Source organism: Anomalospiza imberbis, chromosome 2 (genome assembly GCF_031753505.1).
Source record: "Anomalospiza imberbis isolate Cuckoo-Finch-1a 21T00152 chromosome 2, ASM3175350v1, whole genome shotgun sequence".
Taxonomy (NCBI): Eukaryota; Metazoa; Chordata; class Aves; order Passeriformes; family Viduidae; genus Anomalospiza; species Anomalospiza imberbis.
The window spans coordinates 55,483,639-55,496,958 of NC_089682.1; the positions used below are offsets into that span (position 1 = coordinate 55,483,639).

At 46.1% G+C, this 13,320-nt stretch overlaps 2 protein-coding genes across 4 annotated transcripts in view; one reads left to right on the top strand and one right to left on the bottom strand.

The window, feature by feature from the left end:
* Positions 1-4,169, top strand: part of TMEM39A (transmembrane protein 39A) — a 19,848-nt gene extending 15,679 nt beyond the window's left edge. For both annotated transcript variants that reach the window (XM_068181137.1, XM_068181138.1), the window contains exons 6-9: positions 224-566; positions 1,381-1,568; positions 2,104-2,224; positions 2,741-4,169. In XM_068181137.1, the coding sequence (XP_068037238.1) occupies positions 224-566; positions 1,381-1,568; positions 2,104-2,224; positions 2,741-2,974 (886 nt within the window). In that variant the 3' untranslated portion in view covers positions 2,975-4,169. The remainder of the gene's footprint in view (positions 1-223; positions 567-1,380; positions 1,569-2,103; positions 2,225-2,740) is intronic.
* LOC137468913 (uncharacterized) overlaps positions 2,741-13,320 on the bottom strand; it is a 16,840-nt gene continuing 6,260 nt past the window's right edge. For both annotated transcript variants that reach the window (XM_068181135.1, XM_068181136.1), the window contains 13 exons: positions 12,338-12,498; positions 11,205-11,290; positions 10,907-10,990; positions 10,087-10,149; positions 9,866-9,943; positions 9,684-9,772; positions 8,940-8,976; positions 7,583-7,731; positions 7,302-7,364; positions 6,913-6,988; positions 6,455-6,539; positions 6,205-6,292; positions 2,741-5,684 (listed from right to left, as the gene is read on the bottom strand). In XM_068181135.1, coding sequence (XP_068037236.1) covers positions 5,574-5,684; positions 6,205-6,292; positions 6,455-6,539; positions 6,913-6,988; positions 7,302-7,364; positions 7,583-7,731; positions 8,940-8,976; positions 9,684-9,772; positions 9,866-9,943; positions 10,087-10,149; positions 10,907-10,990; positions 11,205-11,290; positions 12,338-12,498 — 1,170 coding nt within the window. In that variant the 3' untranslated portion in view covers positions 2,741-5,573. The remainder of the gene's footprint in view (positions 5,685-6,204; positions 6,293-6,454; positions 6,540-6,912; positions 6,989-7,301; positions 7,365-7,582; positions 7,732-8,939; positions 8,977-9,683; positions 9,773-9,865; positions 9,944-10,086; positions 10,150-10,906; positions 10,991-11,204; positions 11,291-12,337; positions 12,499-13,320) is intronic.

Consider the following 13,320-nt stretch of genomic DNA (forward strand, 5'->3'; position numbering starts at 1 on the left):
GGATTGTTGGTTCTACAAATGGGATTTAAAAAAAGTTCTCTGCACAGGTGTTGAAGCTGCAGCCCCTGGCCTTTTAGTGGGGAGAAGTTGGCTGTTAGCTTCTGGAGTGGAGGTTCCTATATGCTGTCACTCTTGCAAGGGCCTGTATCTTTTGGGGAGGTGCCCCCTGCTCCCTGTTGGGATGGCTGTTATTACAGCCATTTTTTTCTTTCCTTCATGACAGGTTTGGTGTCTACGTCCCTCTGTGCTGCTTCCACCAGGACAGCAGAGCACAGCCTCTACCTGCAGACTGTGGTTACTTGGTACAGGACCAGGTGGCAGATGATGGGGCTTCAGCTGTCAGCAGCCTGGTCAAAGACTTCTTCTCGCTTCTGTGGGAATCCCTGAGAGAACAGTTCAATAATCCTACGTCTATCCCCACCCACAGCTGCCCCCTTTCCCCAGATCTCATCCGCAATGAGGTGGAGTGCCTAAAAGCAGACTTCAACCGCAGGATCAAGGAAGTTCTCTTCAACTCTCTCTTCAGTGCCTACTACGTGGCATTCCTGCCGCTGTGCTTTGTGAAGGTAGCTGTTATCTGGTTCTCTCTGTGCCCCTGCCCACTGTCTCCTTCTGAATGCTGTGTGAACTACTGCCAGGCCAGATTCCTGGTTAATTCCCCTTTTCTCTGTCTCCCCTTTGGCAGCCCGGATAGCGGAGCATGGCTGCATCCGGAGTGCACTAGTACTGCTCCTGGTTGGCAGATAGGTATTGCCATAAATGTGATGCACCTCTAGTCCCATCACCCCACTTACTAACTCCCCTTCTCCCATCCCCTGTCCTAGGCAGATGGATAGCTGTGTTCTTCCTAGAAAAGAGAACCTGTTGTTACCTGTCTCAGATCCAACATCGTGGCTTTTGAGTGCTTGGATCAGAGGCTTTGGTGGTCAGCCTGTTAGAGCCAACTAGGATGCTTGGCAAACTAAATCCAAGAACCTCTAGTCAGTTGTGGGGGTTATATTTTTTTCATCTGTCATTTCTCAAACTTGAATAAGCTCCAGTTCGTGCAGAGAAATGGGCAGGGCTTCACAATCCATGTAGCAGTCTTGGTGCAATTGGTGCTCCTGGGGCAGTTCTGTGGCAAGCAAACTGCCTTGTTACCTGCTGCTGGAGGAGGAGATGCACCAGCTGCAGCATCATCCCCTGCCCTTTCTCCTGCAGCTCAAGGAGAAGGGAGCCTTGAGCGCCTCCTAAGCTGTAACCCTCCGAAATCACCGGTCCAAAAGCGCATGCCTGTAACATGTGGTGTGGGTCTGCTGGATGCACATGCAGTATGTCCTTTGTCATTCCTCTTTCTGCTTTGTGACAGTAGTGCCAAGTTCTTGTCTGGTCTCTTCGCAGAGCACCCAGTACTATGACATGCGCTGGTCCTGCGAGCACCTCATCATGGTGTGGATCAATGCCTTTGTCATGCTCACCACGCAGCTGCTGCCTCCCAAGTACTGTGACCTGCTCCACAGGTCTGCCGCCCACCTCGGCAAGTGGCAGAAACTAGAACACGGCTCCTACAGCAATGCTCCACAGCACATGTGAGTGTGAGGATGGGCAGGGCTTGGCATGCCTAGCAGGGGGCTGAGATGTTCTAGTGGATGAGCAAATACCAGCAGTGTTTATCTGCCGAGGATGTGTCTCCACTCCCCTGCAACTCTTGAGTGTGTTGCACTCCCCTGCAACTCTCGAGTGAACTCCTTGTTCACTCAAAACAGAAATGGCTTCTCTAGAGAGCTGTCTGAGCTCCTCCAGTCACTGCTGGTTCCTTCACAGAAAGAAATGCTGAGATTCTTCTTGGCCACTGGAGAGTATCTTGAGCAGAGGCAGGGAGTGGCCGCCTCCACTGCAGTGGACAAGGTTCTTGCACTGGGAGCCATTTGTTTGTATTACTTAGAGTCCATTGAATGGGCTTGTGATCGACCCTCTGTGCTTTTCCAGTGGGAGCTAGGGCATGTCCTTATGGCAAAGGCTTTGGTATTTTTCAAGATGCAGTCCATTCCTGTGAACCCTCATTCAGGGAGTTGGGGGGGTTGGGAGCACAGATGGTAACATTCTGGCATTGTTTCCCCACAGCTGGTCAGAAAACACAATATGGCCACAGGGCGTTCTGGTGCGACGGAGCCGGTGCCTGTATAAAGCAGTTGGGCCTTACAACGTAGCAGTGCCTTCAGATGTGTCCCATGCCCGCTTTTATGCAAGTATCTCTTCTCTTGCTTGGTGCCTTACGACTGTGGGAGGGAGGAGAGGCTCAAACCCAGCTGCAGCAGAGCAGACTGTGAAGGAGAGAGTTCAGTGTTCCATGACAGGCTGGTGCTGCTGAGCAAAATACATGTTGGCAGCAGTGGTGCTTTCCCATTCTGTCCTACAGTGACCTCTGGGCAAGATGGGAACCACAGCTGAGGTGACACAGCTCTCCCATCAGGCAGAGGCATTCCCCTGAGAGGAATGGGAATTTCCCTTTCAGGGAAATGGGAAAGTGTGTCAGCAGGCCAATAGGCTTATTTCACCTGCTTCCCCTTCTCGAGCAAAATGCCACTTTTACATGCCTTTTTTCTTTCTGTTTTCACTAAGCAGCAGCTAATGGTGGCTGGAGTACAAGCATTACTTCTGCCCAGCAGCGGTCCCTGACAGCTTTATGCCCATGTTCCTCATCACTTCAACCCAGCAACAAATGACAGAAATCTCTCGTTCTTAACTTCTTTCCCTGCAGTTCCTCTTTCACCGTCCCTTACGGCTGCTCAACCTGCTGATTCTCATCGAAGGCAGTGTGGTCTGCTACCAGCTCTACTCCCTGCTGCGCTCAGAGAAGTGGAACCACACCCTCTCCATGGCCCTCATCCTTTTCTGCAACTATTATGTCTTATTTAAGCTGCTCCGGGACCGGATAGTATTAGGCAGGGCATACTCCTACCCACTTAACAACTATGGACTCAAGGCACACTAGGCTGGCCAGACGTGTACCCCTTCTCTTCCTCATCCCACAGGGCGGGGAGGGAACCTCAGAAAAAAAAATATTTTCGTACAGTTCTATTTTTTTCTTGCGATGTTTATAAATATTTAAAATATTTTATATTTTGTATACTATTGTTTTTGTGGGGCGGGAAGGGAACCAGTGGCAATTAAATGTCGCTTTATAAACAAGGTGTTATTTTATATATATATATATATATATATTAAAAAAAAATCCATGTGTATATACCGTATATCTATACCCATACATATATCTATGTGAAGCAACAGGATTGTGTGTGTGGTCACTGTGTCTGCTTTGCTCACAGAACTGCTGGTAACTAGGAACTGGTCTGCTGTAGAATTTGGATAAACTAACAGCCAGGGGAAAAAAGGAAACACAGGGGCTTTCACCAGGATGAGTAGTTTATTTTAGTGACCTCAGTACTAGGAAATTCTTGCACTGGAAATGTGCATCGATGAGATAAGTTTAGGCAAAGGGAGGAAGCAGTGTTACTGTCAGCCAGTAAAAACTCAATTCTTCCTTCTTCCCCCTGTTAGGAGGATGCAGGCATTTTTTAAAAATGTTTACTTTAGCCTCTCTCCTCCTAGCAACCTGAGCTTTCTCACTATGCCCACAGAAAGAACTAAATATTGAAATTAGAATTTTATAGTAGCATATCATTTAGGAAGGGATTTGAAATAAATAGCTTTATCTAGCAGGATCATAATTGAATATTTTAGACACTCATCTCTTAATTCCTTGACTAATACCATTGAATTAGGAAATACTCAGCTATTTCCTTCAAGCAGTAATGTTCCTAACTGAAAATTATTCTTGTGAAACTCTTACCAAGCCGTACATTTCAGCAGCTTCATTGTAATTTATGTTGGTAGTGTTAATAACTTAACCATTAATAATATAGGAAATACTTTGCTTTGAGACTGTTCTTCCTAAAGCTGAGCTATACTAGACTCCAGTGAAAAAACAGTTGTGGCAGTATCCCATTCAAGATAAAAAGCATTATCAACCATACAATTAACTGTGCATGCTGGTGACAGCTGATGGTAGGAGTTGATGTTTTAACTCAGGTAGTTAAGCAGAGGACAGTAACGCAATGTTCTTGCATTCAGATGCCATCTGACAACTTCAGCCATTAGTGAAGTGCTAGCTCTGGTTAAGGAATATGTAGGTATGGGAAAAAAAATCCCCAAACTGTACTGAGTTTGGGAGAAACTGCAACTACTTTCTGTTTCTTCTTTCCTTCCACGCTACATAAGAATTCAGTGACCTCTGCTGTCTGTAGGACAGCTGCTACAACAGCCTGATCACAATTCCAGGATACCTGACAAGGTAGGCAACAGGAGATGCCTCTGAGCATTCACCCCAAAATGAACACAAATGCTTAGGTTTAGTTACTCCTAAGCCTTTCCTTTCACATGGGCCTAATTTTGTTGGCAGGACAAAGGTACTAAGGAATTTACAGTCTGGAGCCTTTCAATAAAACAACATGGTGGCTTACAGCCATGTCATGCTGTATGTAGTAATCCATGTCTATCTTGATTACTCTAAGAAGTAATTTAAAGATAAGAGAAGGTTGGCTTCTTATCTAGAGCAGGCTCTTTCCTGCATAAGCTCTTTTGCTCTTTGTGCAACACCTTTCTTGCATCCAGCTTCAATTTTGCAGTAGCTCAGTAGCATTTCCTACAAATTCCACCTGTTGCTAATAGCTGGCTCAGCACCCCTTGAACAGTATTTCAAAGCATTATCCAGTGGTTTCTACCATTTGGACACCTAGATGATAGCAGGTGCATATATAAGCAACCAGCAGGAGAAAAGAGGGTCTTCAAGGCTTAGCTTGGGAAATGGAGATGTGCAAAAGAAAGCCAGAACACGGCACCAGGGCTTTGGGGTGAAGTCAGGGAGGGTTCATGGCTTTTCCTCCCCTTGCATGCCAGGCTGAAGGGAGGCAGGACTCTGGGGCAGTGAGCACACCCAGACGCTGTGCAGCCACTGGGCTGTCCTTGTACTGCTGGCAGCACCTCCTTAGCTACAGGCTTTATGGTTTGCTCCCTGTGCCTGAGTACAGGGCCAAAACAAACACTGCCTAAGTGCAGGTGAGTAAGATCTTCCTCATTCCAACAGTGCTAGGCAGTGTTTGCTGCCTTTCCCCTTCAGAAACAGTACCTTTGTTCTGTCCTAGAGGAGGAGGAGTTCCATGACAAGTTTAAGGCTGTACCTTGCCATGTACAGTAGTATGAACTGCCTGCATGCAATTCTGCAGATACAACTGCCTTCCACCCATACAAAGGACCACTACATGGGAATAAATTGTAGAAGATAGTTGCAGCTTCCCCTGTTGGCAAAAACCCAACTAGCTAGCACAATTAGTCTCCCTAGTATCCACCAAGCAGGGAGCAGAAATTATGTCTGCTCAGCCTCAGTGCCTGATTAGATCAGTGGTTTGTCCCCCTTCCTCAGACGGGCCTGCTACTATGCCTTATTGTGATGATCACTGAAAAAAATTCACTCTAATACTTGGTCAGGTCAGACTAGGAAAAAACCAGACTTCTTCCCAATCTTGGTTGCTCCATCATGCGAGGATGTCATAATAAATGGATGGTTTTTTGGTCTGGTCACGGAACTGCTCTAGCTTTAGGCCAATCCTCAGAAGAACAGCTTCATCCCACCATTTTGCCATGACCTGGGAGAAGATGAGACGCAGAAGGAGAAGGATGAATGAAAAAAAAGTAGCATTATATAGATGCTCTTGAAAGTCTTGGAAACAATTTCCCCCCGCCTCAACATCCTCAAAAGATGTTTTCTCCTTTTACCCCAGTAAGTATGGCATCACTGTATTTGGGAGGGCAGCTGTGTGACTTTAAATTGCAAGACATAGATCTTTCTTTTACATGAGACCTGTTTCAAGGGGAAAGGATTTAAAAGAAGTTACAGAAATGAGAAATAAGAGAGGAAAGGGTAGTGACCAATACTGGGTATTGATGCAAGTAGACAGGGAGACAGAGAAACCTTTCTCAAAGATACCCAGAGACCTCTGCCATTTAGGAGTGAGGCAAATCACCCCCAAATTAAAGCTTTTATTTCCAGTACCTGGTAGCTCCTCAAGTGAACTGTGTGGAACAGCAGAGACCTGGTTGTGATGTTTTAGGACAAAGCCAGCTGGGGATTTTGTGCCCCAGCCTTCACAAAGAGCAAATACTCACCTGGAGGCTAATTGGAAGCCCAGCAGTAGAATATCCAATGGGGACCACAAGGCCTGGAATCCCAGTGAAGTTACCAAGCTGCATGAACCTAGGGGGAAAAAGCTGTCACTGGTATTCCTGGGGACAGCAGCAAGTAAATCCTTTTTTGGTAGAGGCAGCTATGATTAACCTCTCCCACCTTACAGTCTGAGGTTCTTTTCCCGCTGTTCTCAAACATTTGTTTCTGTAGTGCAAGTAGCACTTTCCTTACCTCATGGACCGGACTGTGAAGGACATATCGCTGCTCCCAGTCAAGAGGTCAGATTCATAAATTCTTGGAGCAGTGCAGGGAACAGCTGTGGAGGAATCACAAAATGACAGAACTTGAAAGGGACTTCAGAAAGTCATCTTGTCTAACCTTCTGGCTCAGGAATGGTCAGCAAATGCAGGGTGCCCATGACCATGTCCAAACAGCTTCTGAATATTCCCAGGGGTGAAGATCCCACAGGCTCTCTGGGCAACCTGATGCATTGCCATGGATATAACAAGTCTAGAAATACACAGCAATCTTTCTAATCAGGCTGCATTATCCTCTAAGGGTGCAAGGCACAGCAAAGCGCACAAATGTCATACTCTCAAAACTGAGGAGGGAGAGTTAATGAAGTGACTGCTCTCAAAAGGCACCACACAGCTGTTGAAGACTGGCTCTTTAGCCAAGAGGGCCAATACCTGGTGTAAGGATACAGTTCACAGTGGTGAAGATCTCTTGCAAAAATCTCATGCTCCGAGTTCTCTGTCGATTTGCCTGCAAGCAGAGACAATACTGTCTGATGGGCCCTCTTGGCTCACAAAAGTAATGTTTCATGTTGGTAGACTGCCCATCAGCATCTCTGCCTTTGCAAAAGATAACACCATTCCTGTAATTTGGAATCAGGGTACAGGACAAGTGGCATGTCCTCTGTGGTGCCCTACCATCCAGCATGCTTTCACAGCAGAGGACAACTAAAGCTGGGTGACATCTTCCTATGTGTATGGGCAGGCTAAGAGAAGCCCCTACCCCACCTTTACAGTTTCACTAAGTGCCTCCCTTCAGCCTTCACCCCAGTTATGTTCCTTACCTTAATATAATCCAGAGCTGTGAACTGGGAAGCCAAGGCCAGGCTAGCCCGAGTTTCCAAATTCTGAAATAGAAAAAAACTGATCAAGGCTCTGCTTGCAGGAAACTGAACTGTGACAGCCCAGGAATTCTCTTCCACATCTGCTCTTCTATACCAGTAGCAATCCAACAGGTAGTTTGTCATAGACAAAGCAGGAGCACCTCAGGTTTCTCACTGACATGACATTTGATCTGTATCAGCCAGAACAGCTACTGACACTGCTCCAAGCTGCTGCTACTTACCATTTCATGGAAATGTTTATTGAAGTCAGGTTGCAGGAAGTCCCTCATCTCACTGAGAATGCAGATCACATGTGCCACTCGGGCTTCCTCCATCTCTGGAAGAGAGACTTCAACCACACTGGCTCCCAAACTCTGCAGGTGCTTCACCGCTGTGTACAAGACAAGTAAAGCACAGACAGCATCCCTGAGTTCTCCAGACTTCACAGAAAGGCTGCAAATCCCCAACCCCTGCAGAGTGAGAGACCCCATACACCGCTGCAGGGCAAGCATCTTCAGTGCACCACATGGCATGCACGGCTGCAGCTGCTTCCCCTAGGGAAATGTTTTCAACCTAACTACATCTCAGTATTCCAACAGGGCAGGGGCTGCATACAGGTTCCTAACTTGCCTGCTGTATTTCAGGCAAATTCACCTCACCCCTCTAGCCTCCCAGTTAAGCCAAAGAGTAAAAGGACTGACAGTGTTTCCCTGAGCACTTCACATGACCAGTGTTCTATCAGCATGAAGTGATTATTTAGCATCAAGAGATTCCCATTCAAAGCCTCTTCTGAACCATAATGGTAAAGGAACCAGGGAATACTCAAGAGATCAAGTAAACAATACAGAGCCACTAAATCTTGATGCACTTTAACAAGGCTGAACACCAAGACTTTGGGAAAAGTGAATTTTTTGCAGTCTGAAAAGAATCCTCTTATTTTTGTGACCCCAGCTTCTTCATAAATATCCAAGCTAGCCTATGATCCACCTAAGAAAACTCTATAAATGTAGAAGTGTGTTTGTGGAAATAAGGAGGGTGAAGAAAAATCCAGGCAAAGCCTGAACACTCAGCTCCAATGCAACTACTATACCAGGCATTGTAGAGGCTTTCTCCCCTGCCCCCAAGTACACACCAGGGTCAATTTTGCTTAATCTAAACTATGACAAAGACACCCTAAAGGCACCACTTGGTGGATTTCAAGGAAATACCAGTGGACTATATCACAAAGACCCAGCACTGTATTACTACTGAGCATTATGTTGTGAAACAAGGCCTTCCCTTAAAAGTCTTTTACTATTAAAGCTTGCAGAGTAAGTATTACCAAGCACAGATCCGTCATTATACACACAGAGGGTGAGCACACTGGACTGCATTCTTCCATTGTAATCTGACAAGCCTACAACTGCTGAGCTTTTTAACCCTCAGCAGTCAGAGGGGCTTCCCCAATACAAAGTTACTGCTGTTTATCCAGACAGACTCCTTTAAGCAACTGCCTTTAAGGACTTCAGGCAAGAGCTATTCAATGCATACATAAGAGGAGCACCAAGTGACACCATAACATCAGGCACAATAAGAGACTAACAGACTTTCCCTCTTTACCTTTCTCACAGGCAGACAGGACTTCAGCATCACATGCCTAAAGAATAAGAGGACAGAACTTAGTAACTTTAGTAACTGCTCTCCTCGTCTTGGTGAACACACTCACCAGGACTTCAGTCCTCATGGTGCCTTCCTTGTTCCTGTCCCTAACAGCAGTGAAACACCGTCTTAGAGGACTTAGGTCACGTGCTGCAAGAGAACAGCTTGCAGGTCACACCCCTAATGAAAAGAAAAGGTCACCTTTTCCAGGGCAGAGAATATTCCCCGATGCACTGTGCCAGAGCCAGTAAGAGTCTTTTTTGTACCTTCAGGAAGAAATCCTGAGTACACTTCTGGGGCTGTATTACAACTTTCAAGCAGTACTAGCTTGCAAGACCCATTTCTACATTGGAATAATGAAATAACATTCAGCAGCTACAGCACCATCACCAAGTGGATACACTCCTTTTCTTCACTTGATTTTAAACTAACTGCCTTTTGTAATCAGTTCAGAAGCATCGCATCCAATAGAATCAGCAGTAGTCATTACCCTTCCTCATGCCTCCAACAGACTCTTACTCAAAATGCTGCCTTAGAAAAAAATATCTCCATGTTGATGTTTTCACACAGGTTGTATTATCTTCCAACTACAGGACTAAATATGAAAAGATTTAATGATGACAGGCAAGATAATAATGAATGCACTGGGCTCCTTTAAAATCTTATTTTGTAAAGCAGCAGAAAGATAAGAGACAAACCAGGCACCTTAAAAAATGTCCAGTCCACTCCCAGTTTTAAGCCTTTCAGGTCAGGAGCACACATATCAGATAGGGTTGCTTTGGGCTGTTTTAGTCCTGCAGGGAACAAAGAAGAGTTCCTCCTTTTGTTCTAGGATGCCTCTAGGAAGGGAGAGCATCTGGGCTTAGGGAGGGAGAGGGCTCACCTACCATATGGATAGAGAAGATCTGGCTCAGCAAGGATACTGTAAACAATGGCTGCATCTGCCACTGATGTACAGATAGGGCCTGTAAAAGAGACCAGTTATAAAAAAGTGACAAGAGGTAAATGGTACCTTCTTCCCCACGTCTTTTCTAGGCAGAGATTGCCTCCCCTGTAAGAGAGAGCAGCACACAGCAAGGTCCCTGAAGCAGAGCACAAGTCCTCTTACCTACGCTGACTGTGGAGTAGGAGAGTGGCAAGCTGCCATGACAGCTGATGCGCCCAAATGTACCTGGAGAACAAGAAATGGGACTTAGCGGGGTATCAGCAGTCACTTCTATGTCTGCTGTTTCAGAGCCAAGTCTCTCATCCTTCAGTAGCCTGTTCTGCTGACCCCAATCTGTCTCATCTGTGAAACGTGAATAGTGAAATTGGTTTCCCCTCGTAGAAATTATTTAGTTGAGTGGAAATATGTGCAGGGACATTTTGGAATATTTGTATATGCAGAAGCAGCATTTGTGGTGTGGAGGATGCAGAGGCAGGAGCAGGATTATCAACAGCAAGAGACAGCACCCCATGGGAGGTCTCACCACTTCACTGGTGAGAATTCATGCCTAACACCAGCTGTCTTCTGCAAATACTCATATCACCTTTCTGACCAGTTGCATTTTGTTATCATCATCATCTTCCTCAGATGAATCAAGATTTGTTGAGTTGACCACATGTGAAGGATGGAAAGAGAGTAATGGCTGAGTATCTGGTCTCAGATGAAAGACAGAAAGGAAAGGGTAGAAAGCAAAAGCAGCATACATATTTTGTTTAGTATTTGATGTAAGTAAGTTAGGCTTTTTGAACATGCGTTCAACAGAGAGTAGAGATTATTTCCATGCTGCCAGTCTAACCCTCATGACTCTCTGGGTGTTATATTTCAGTTTGTCTGGTCAAGTTTTACTTCACAGGAATTAATAAGTGTCTGACTTGTTTGTGGCATTCTATCTGGAACAGCAAACAAGACAAACACACACCCCTCCATGATTAAAGGGCTCTACCTTTCAGCCCCACCACACCACAGAACGAAGCAGGAATCCTCACAGAGCCTCCTCCATCTGTGCCAATAGCCACGGGGCAGAGACCTACAAAAAAACCCACACAATGGCCTGTGATCAGAGATACAACATGTTGCCCTGTCCATTCTAACAGCAGCTGTATCCAAGACAGCACACAGAGCTCTCTGTTTAGCTACAAGTTCCCTCCAGCTGCTAAACCCAACCCCCCCATAAAAACTAAATGCCTGAAGTACTCTGGCTCAGGACCTTCCTCCCACCAATTCCATTTAGGACCACCTACCTGCTGCTACAGCTGCTGCTGACCCACTGGAGCTCCCACCTGTGAAGTGGTTAGGATTGTAGGGATTCCTAGGGATCTTGTGGTACCTGAAGCAGACAAAGATTGTTTAACCTTTTCTTAAGAGGACTGTGTGCATTACAGGGCAGGAATAGATCCAGAAACACAGCTCACAGATTCTGATCTCTTGATAAAGAGACGCCATTTAATCTCAGAAAGTGCCATGTCCCTAGAAAACAGGATGCAAAAAAGACTTCTGCCTCAGAATCCAATCTCCTGTGAGCATAAGCAGCTCATCCAAAAGAGGACCAAAGCATGAGAAAAGATGCTGCTTCAGCTCTTCTGTTGGCAATGGCACCGTGCCATTACTGCCTGCCACGGTGAATGATGCAATTCCAAAAGGTGGAGCAACTGGTGGCCAGCAAACCTTACAGACAAGCAAGTCAGCTCTGCCCTTAATCCCCAAGCAGCAGCTCCCCACGTCTCCAGCCTGACCACAGCCCCAGCCCTGCCAAGCCGCTGGGTATCCAGCCGCCCTCCTGCGGTGAGGAAATGCTGGCACGCTGTTGCAGCGGAGGGGGAGCCCCAGCTCCACCCAGCTGCACATGCACCAAGTGTGGCTCTACACAAGGCTTATCAAAGCCGTGTGCACTACTGCTCTGGAGCTGAGTTCTCAGCTTGGTTATAGCTAGAGAATTCATCATTGTAAAGCAAATCCAATGAACCTGTTTTAGCTAGGAAGTAAAACCACTATGTTCTCCTGAGATGACTGTACCTTTTTCTCAATGTTCTAGGCCTTCAGCCATCACTGAGCCTGAGCATTACATGAGTATTTATTTGTTTTCTGTCACAGCTTTTGTGTACCACTCATACTATAAATATTCACACCTCCAGGCCTGTAAGGCCTGACAAACCAAGATCCTTACTCAGCAGACAACACTTGGAGCCTCTCCTTGCTTTGGTTTCAAGAGCCTTCAGGCTTCCACAGCTACTCTAACCCTCAAATCTACAGTACTGGGTTTTCATACCCTCAGGGCTCTGTCATGCTTCCCCTTATTTTTGTACCCTTCCCTGGGAGTTCTGGACAGTCATTGGTATTTCTAGACTGGGAGAAGACAGAAGACAGGGATTTTTACCTATTAGGGTTGCATCCAGTTGTTCCAGTCCCTAGTTCATGCATGTTTGAGACCCCAATAATGATAGCCCCAGCCTCTCGCAGCTTCTTGGCCACAGTAGCATCTTCTGTTTCTGGCTGTGTCCCAAGATACACTGTTCCCACTCGGTGATGGTAAGGCACCTTAGCAAGAAGACACCTAGTTATTCATTCTAAAACCCTGGCAAAGGAGCACATGCACACTTCTACATCACAACAGACCCCAGACATTAGGACCCATGGAGGTAAGCAAGGGCTAGGGAACACCACTCTTCAGCTTGTCCTGTGTTGGTCTCTATCAGAAGGGACATTTCACCCTTCAATATTTGGTCCTTCTCCCATGCAGAGGAGTCCTTTTCATACCATGATACAGTAGAGCAGAAACATGTAGATGATCAAAGCTGCCTCCCTGCAGCAATGCAATTGCTATGCCCAGAGGCTGAAGATCAACTTGGCCCCACAGCACACAGCTCTGTGCTCCATCTTTCTATGGACAGAGCTGCAACATTTCAGATCTGCATGCTTTGAAGCCTGGCATCAAGATTAGTCGAATGCCAAAATAACAGATGGGCTTATTTTCAGGATGTGCTAAGTACTCTTTACTTTGAGGCAGCAACAGAAGAATCTGTACATAAACAGGACTCCCACCATAGGGGTAGGTCTCTGCAGAGACCTACAACAGCCTGATGGCACTGCCACAAGTATTTACTGTTAGCTGTTGTTAGGCCACAGGTAAAAATCCTTGTCAATAGGAATTTTCAAAGGAACTTGTGTATTTCTGGCATGTGCATTTTAAGGTGAGAGGGATGCTTTGCCAGTGGAGCAGAGCCAGTGCCTGAGAAATACAGACAGTTACACCCACAGTACAGATGCTTTTATACATTCTCATTTCATCATAAGAGACTGTTTCCCACACCCACCCTCTATTCCTCGTGGATTAAAGAGATCAGTACAAGATATGGAACA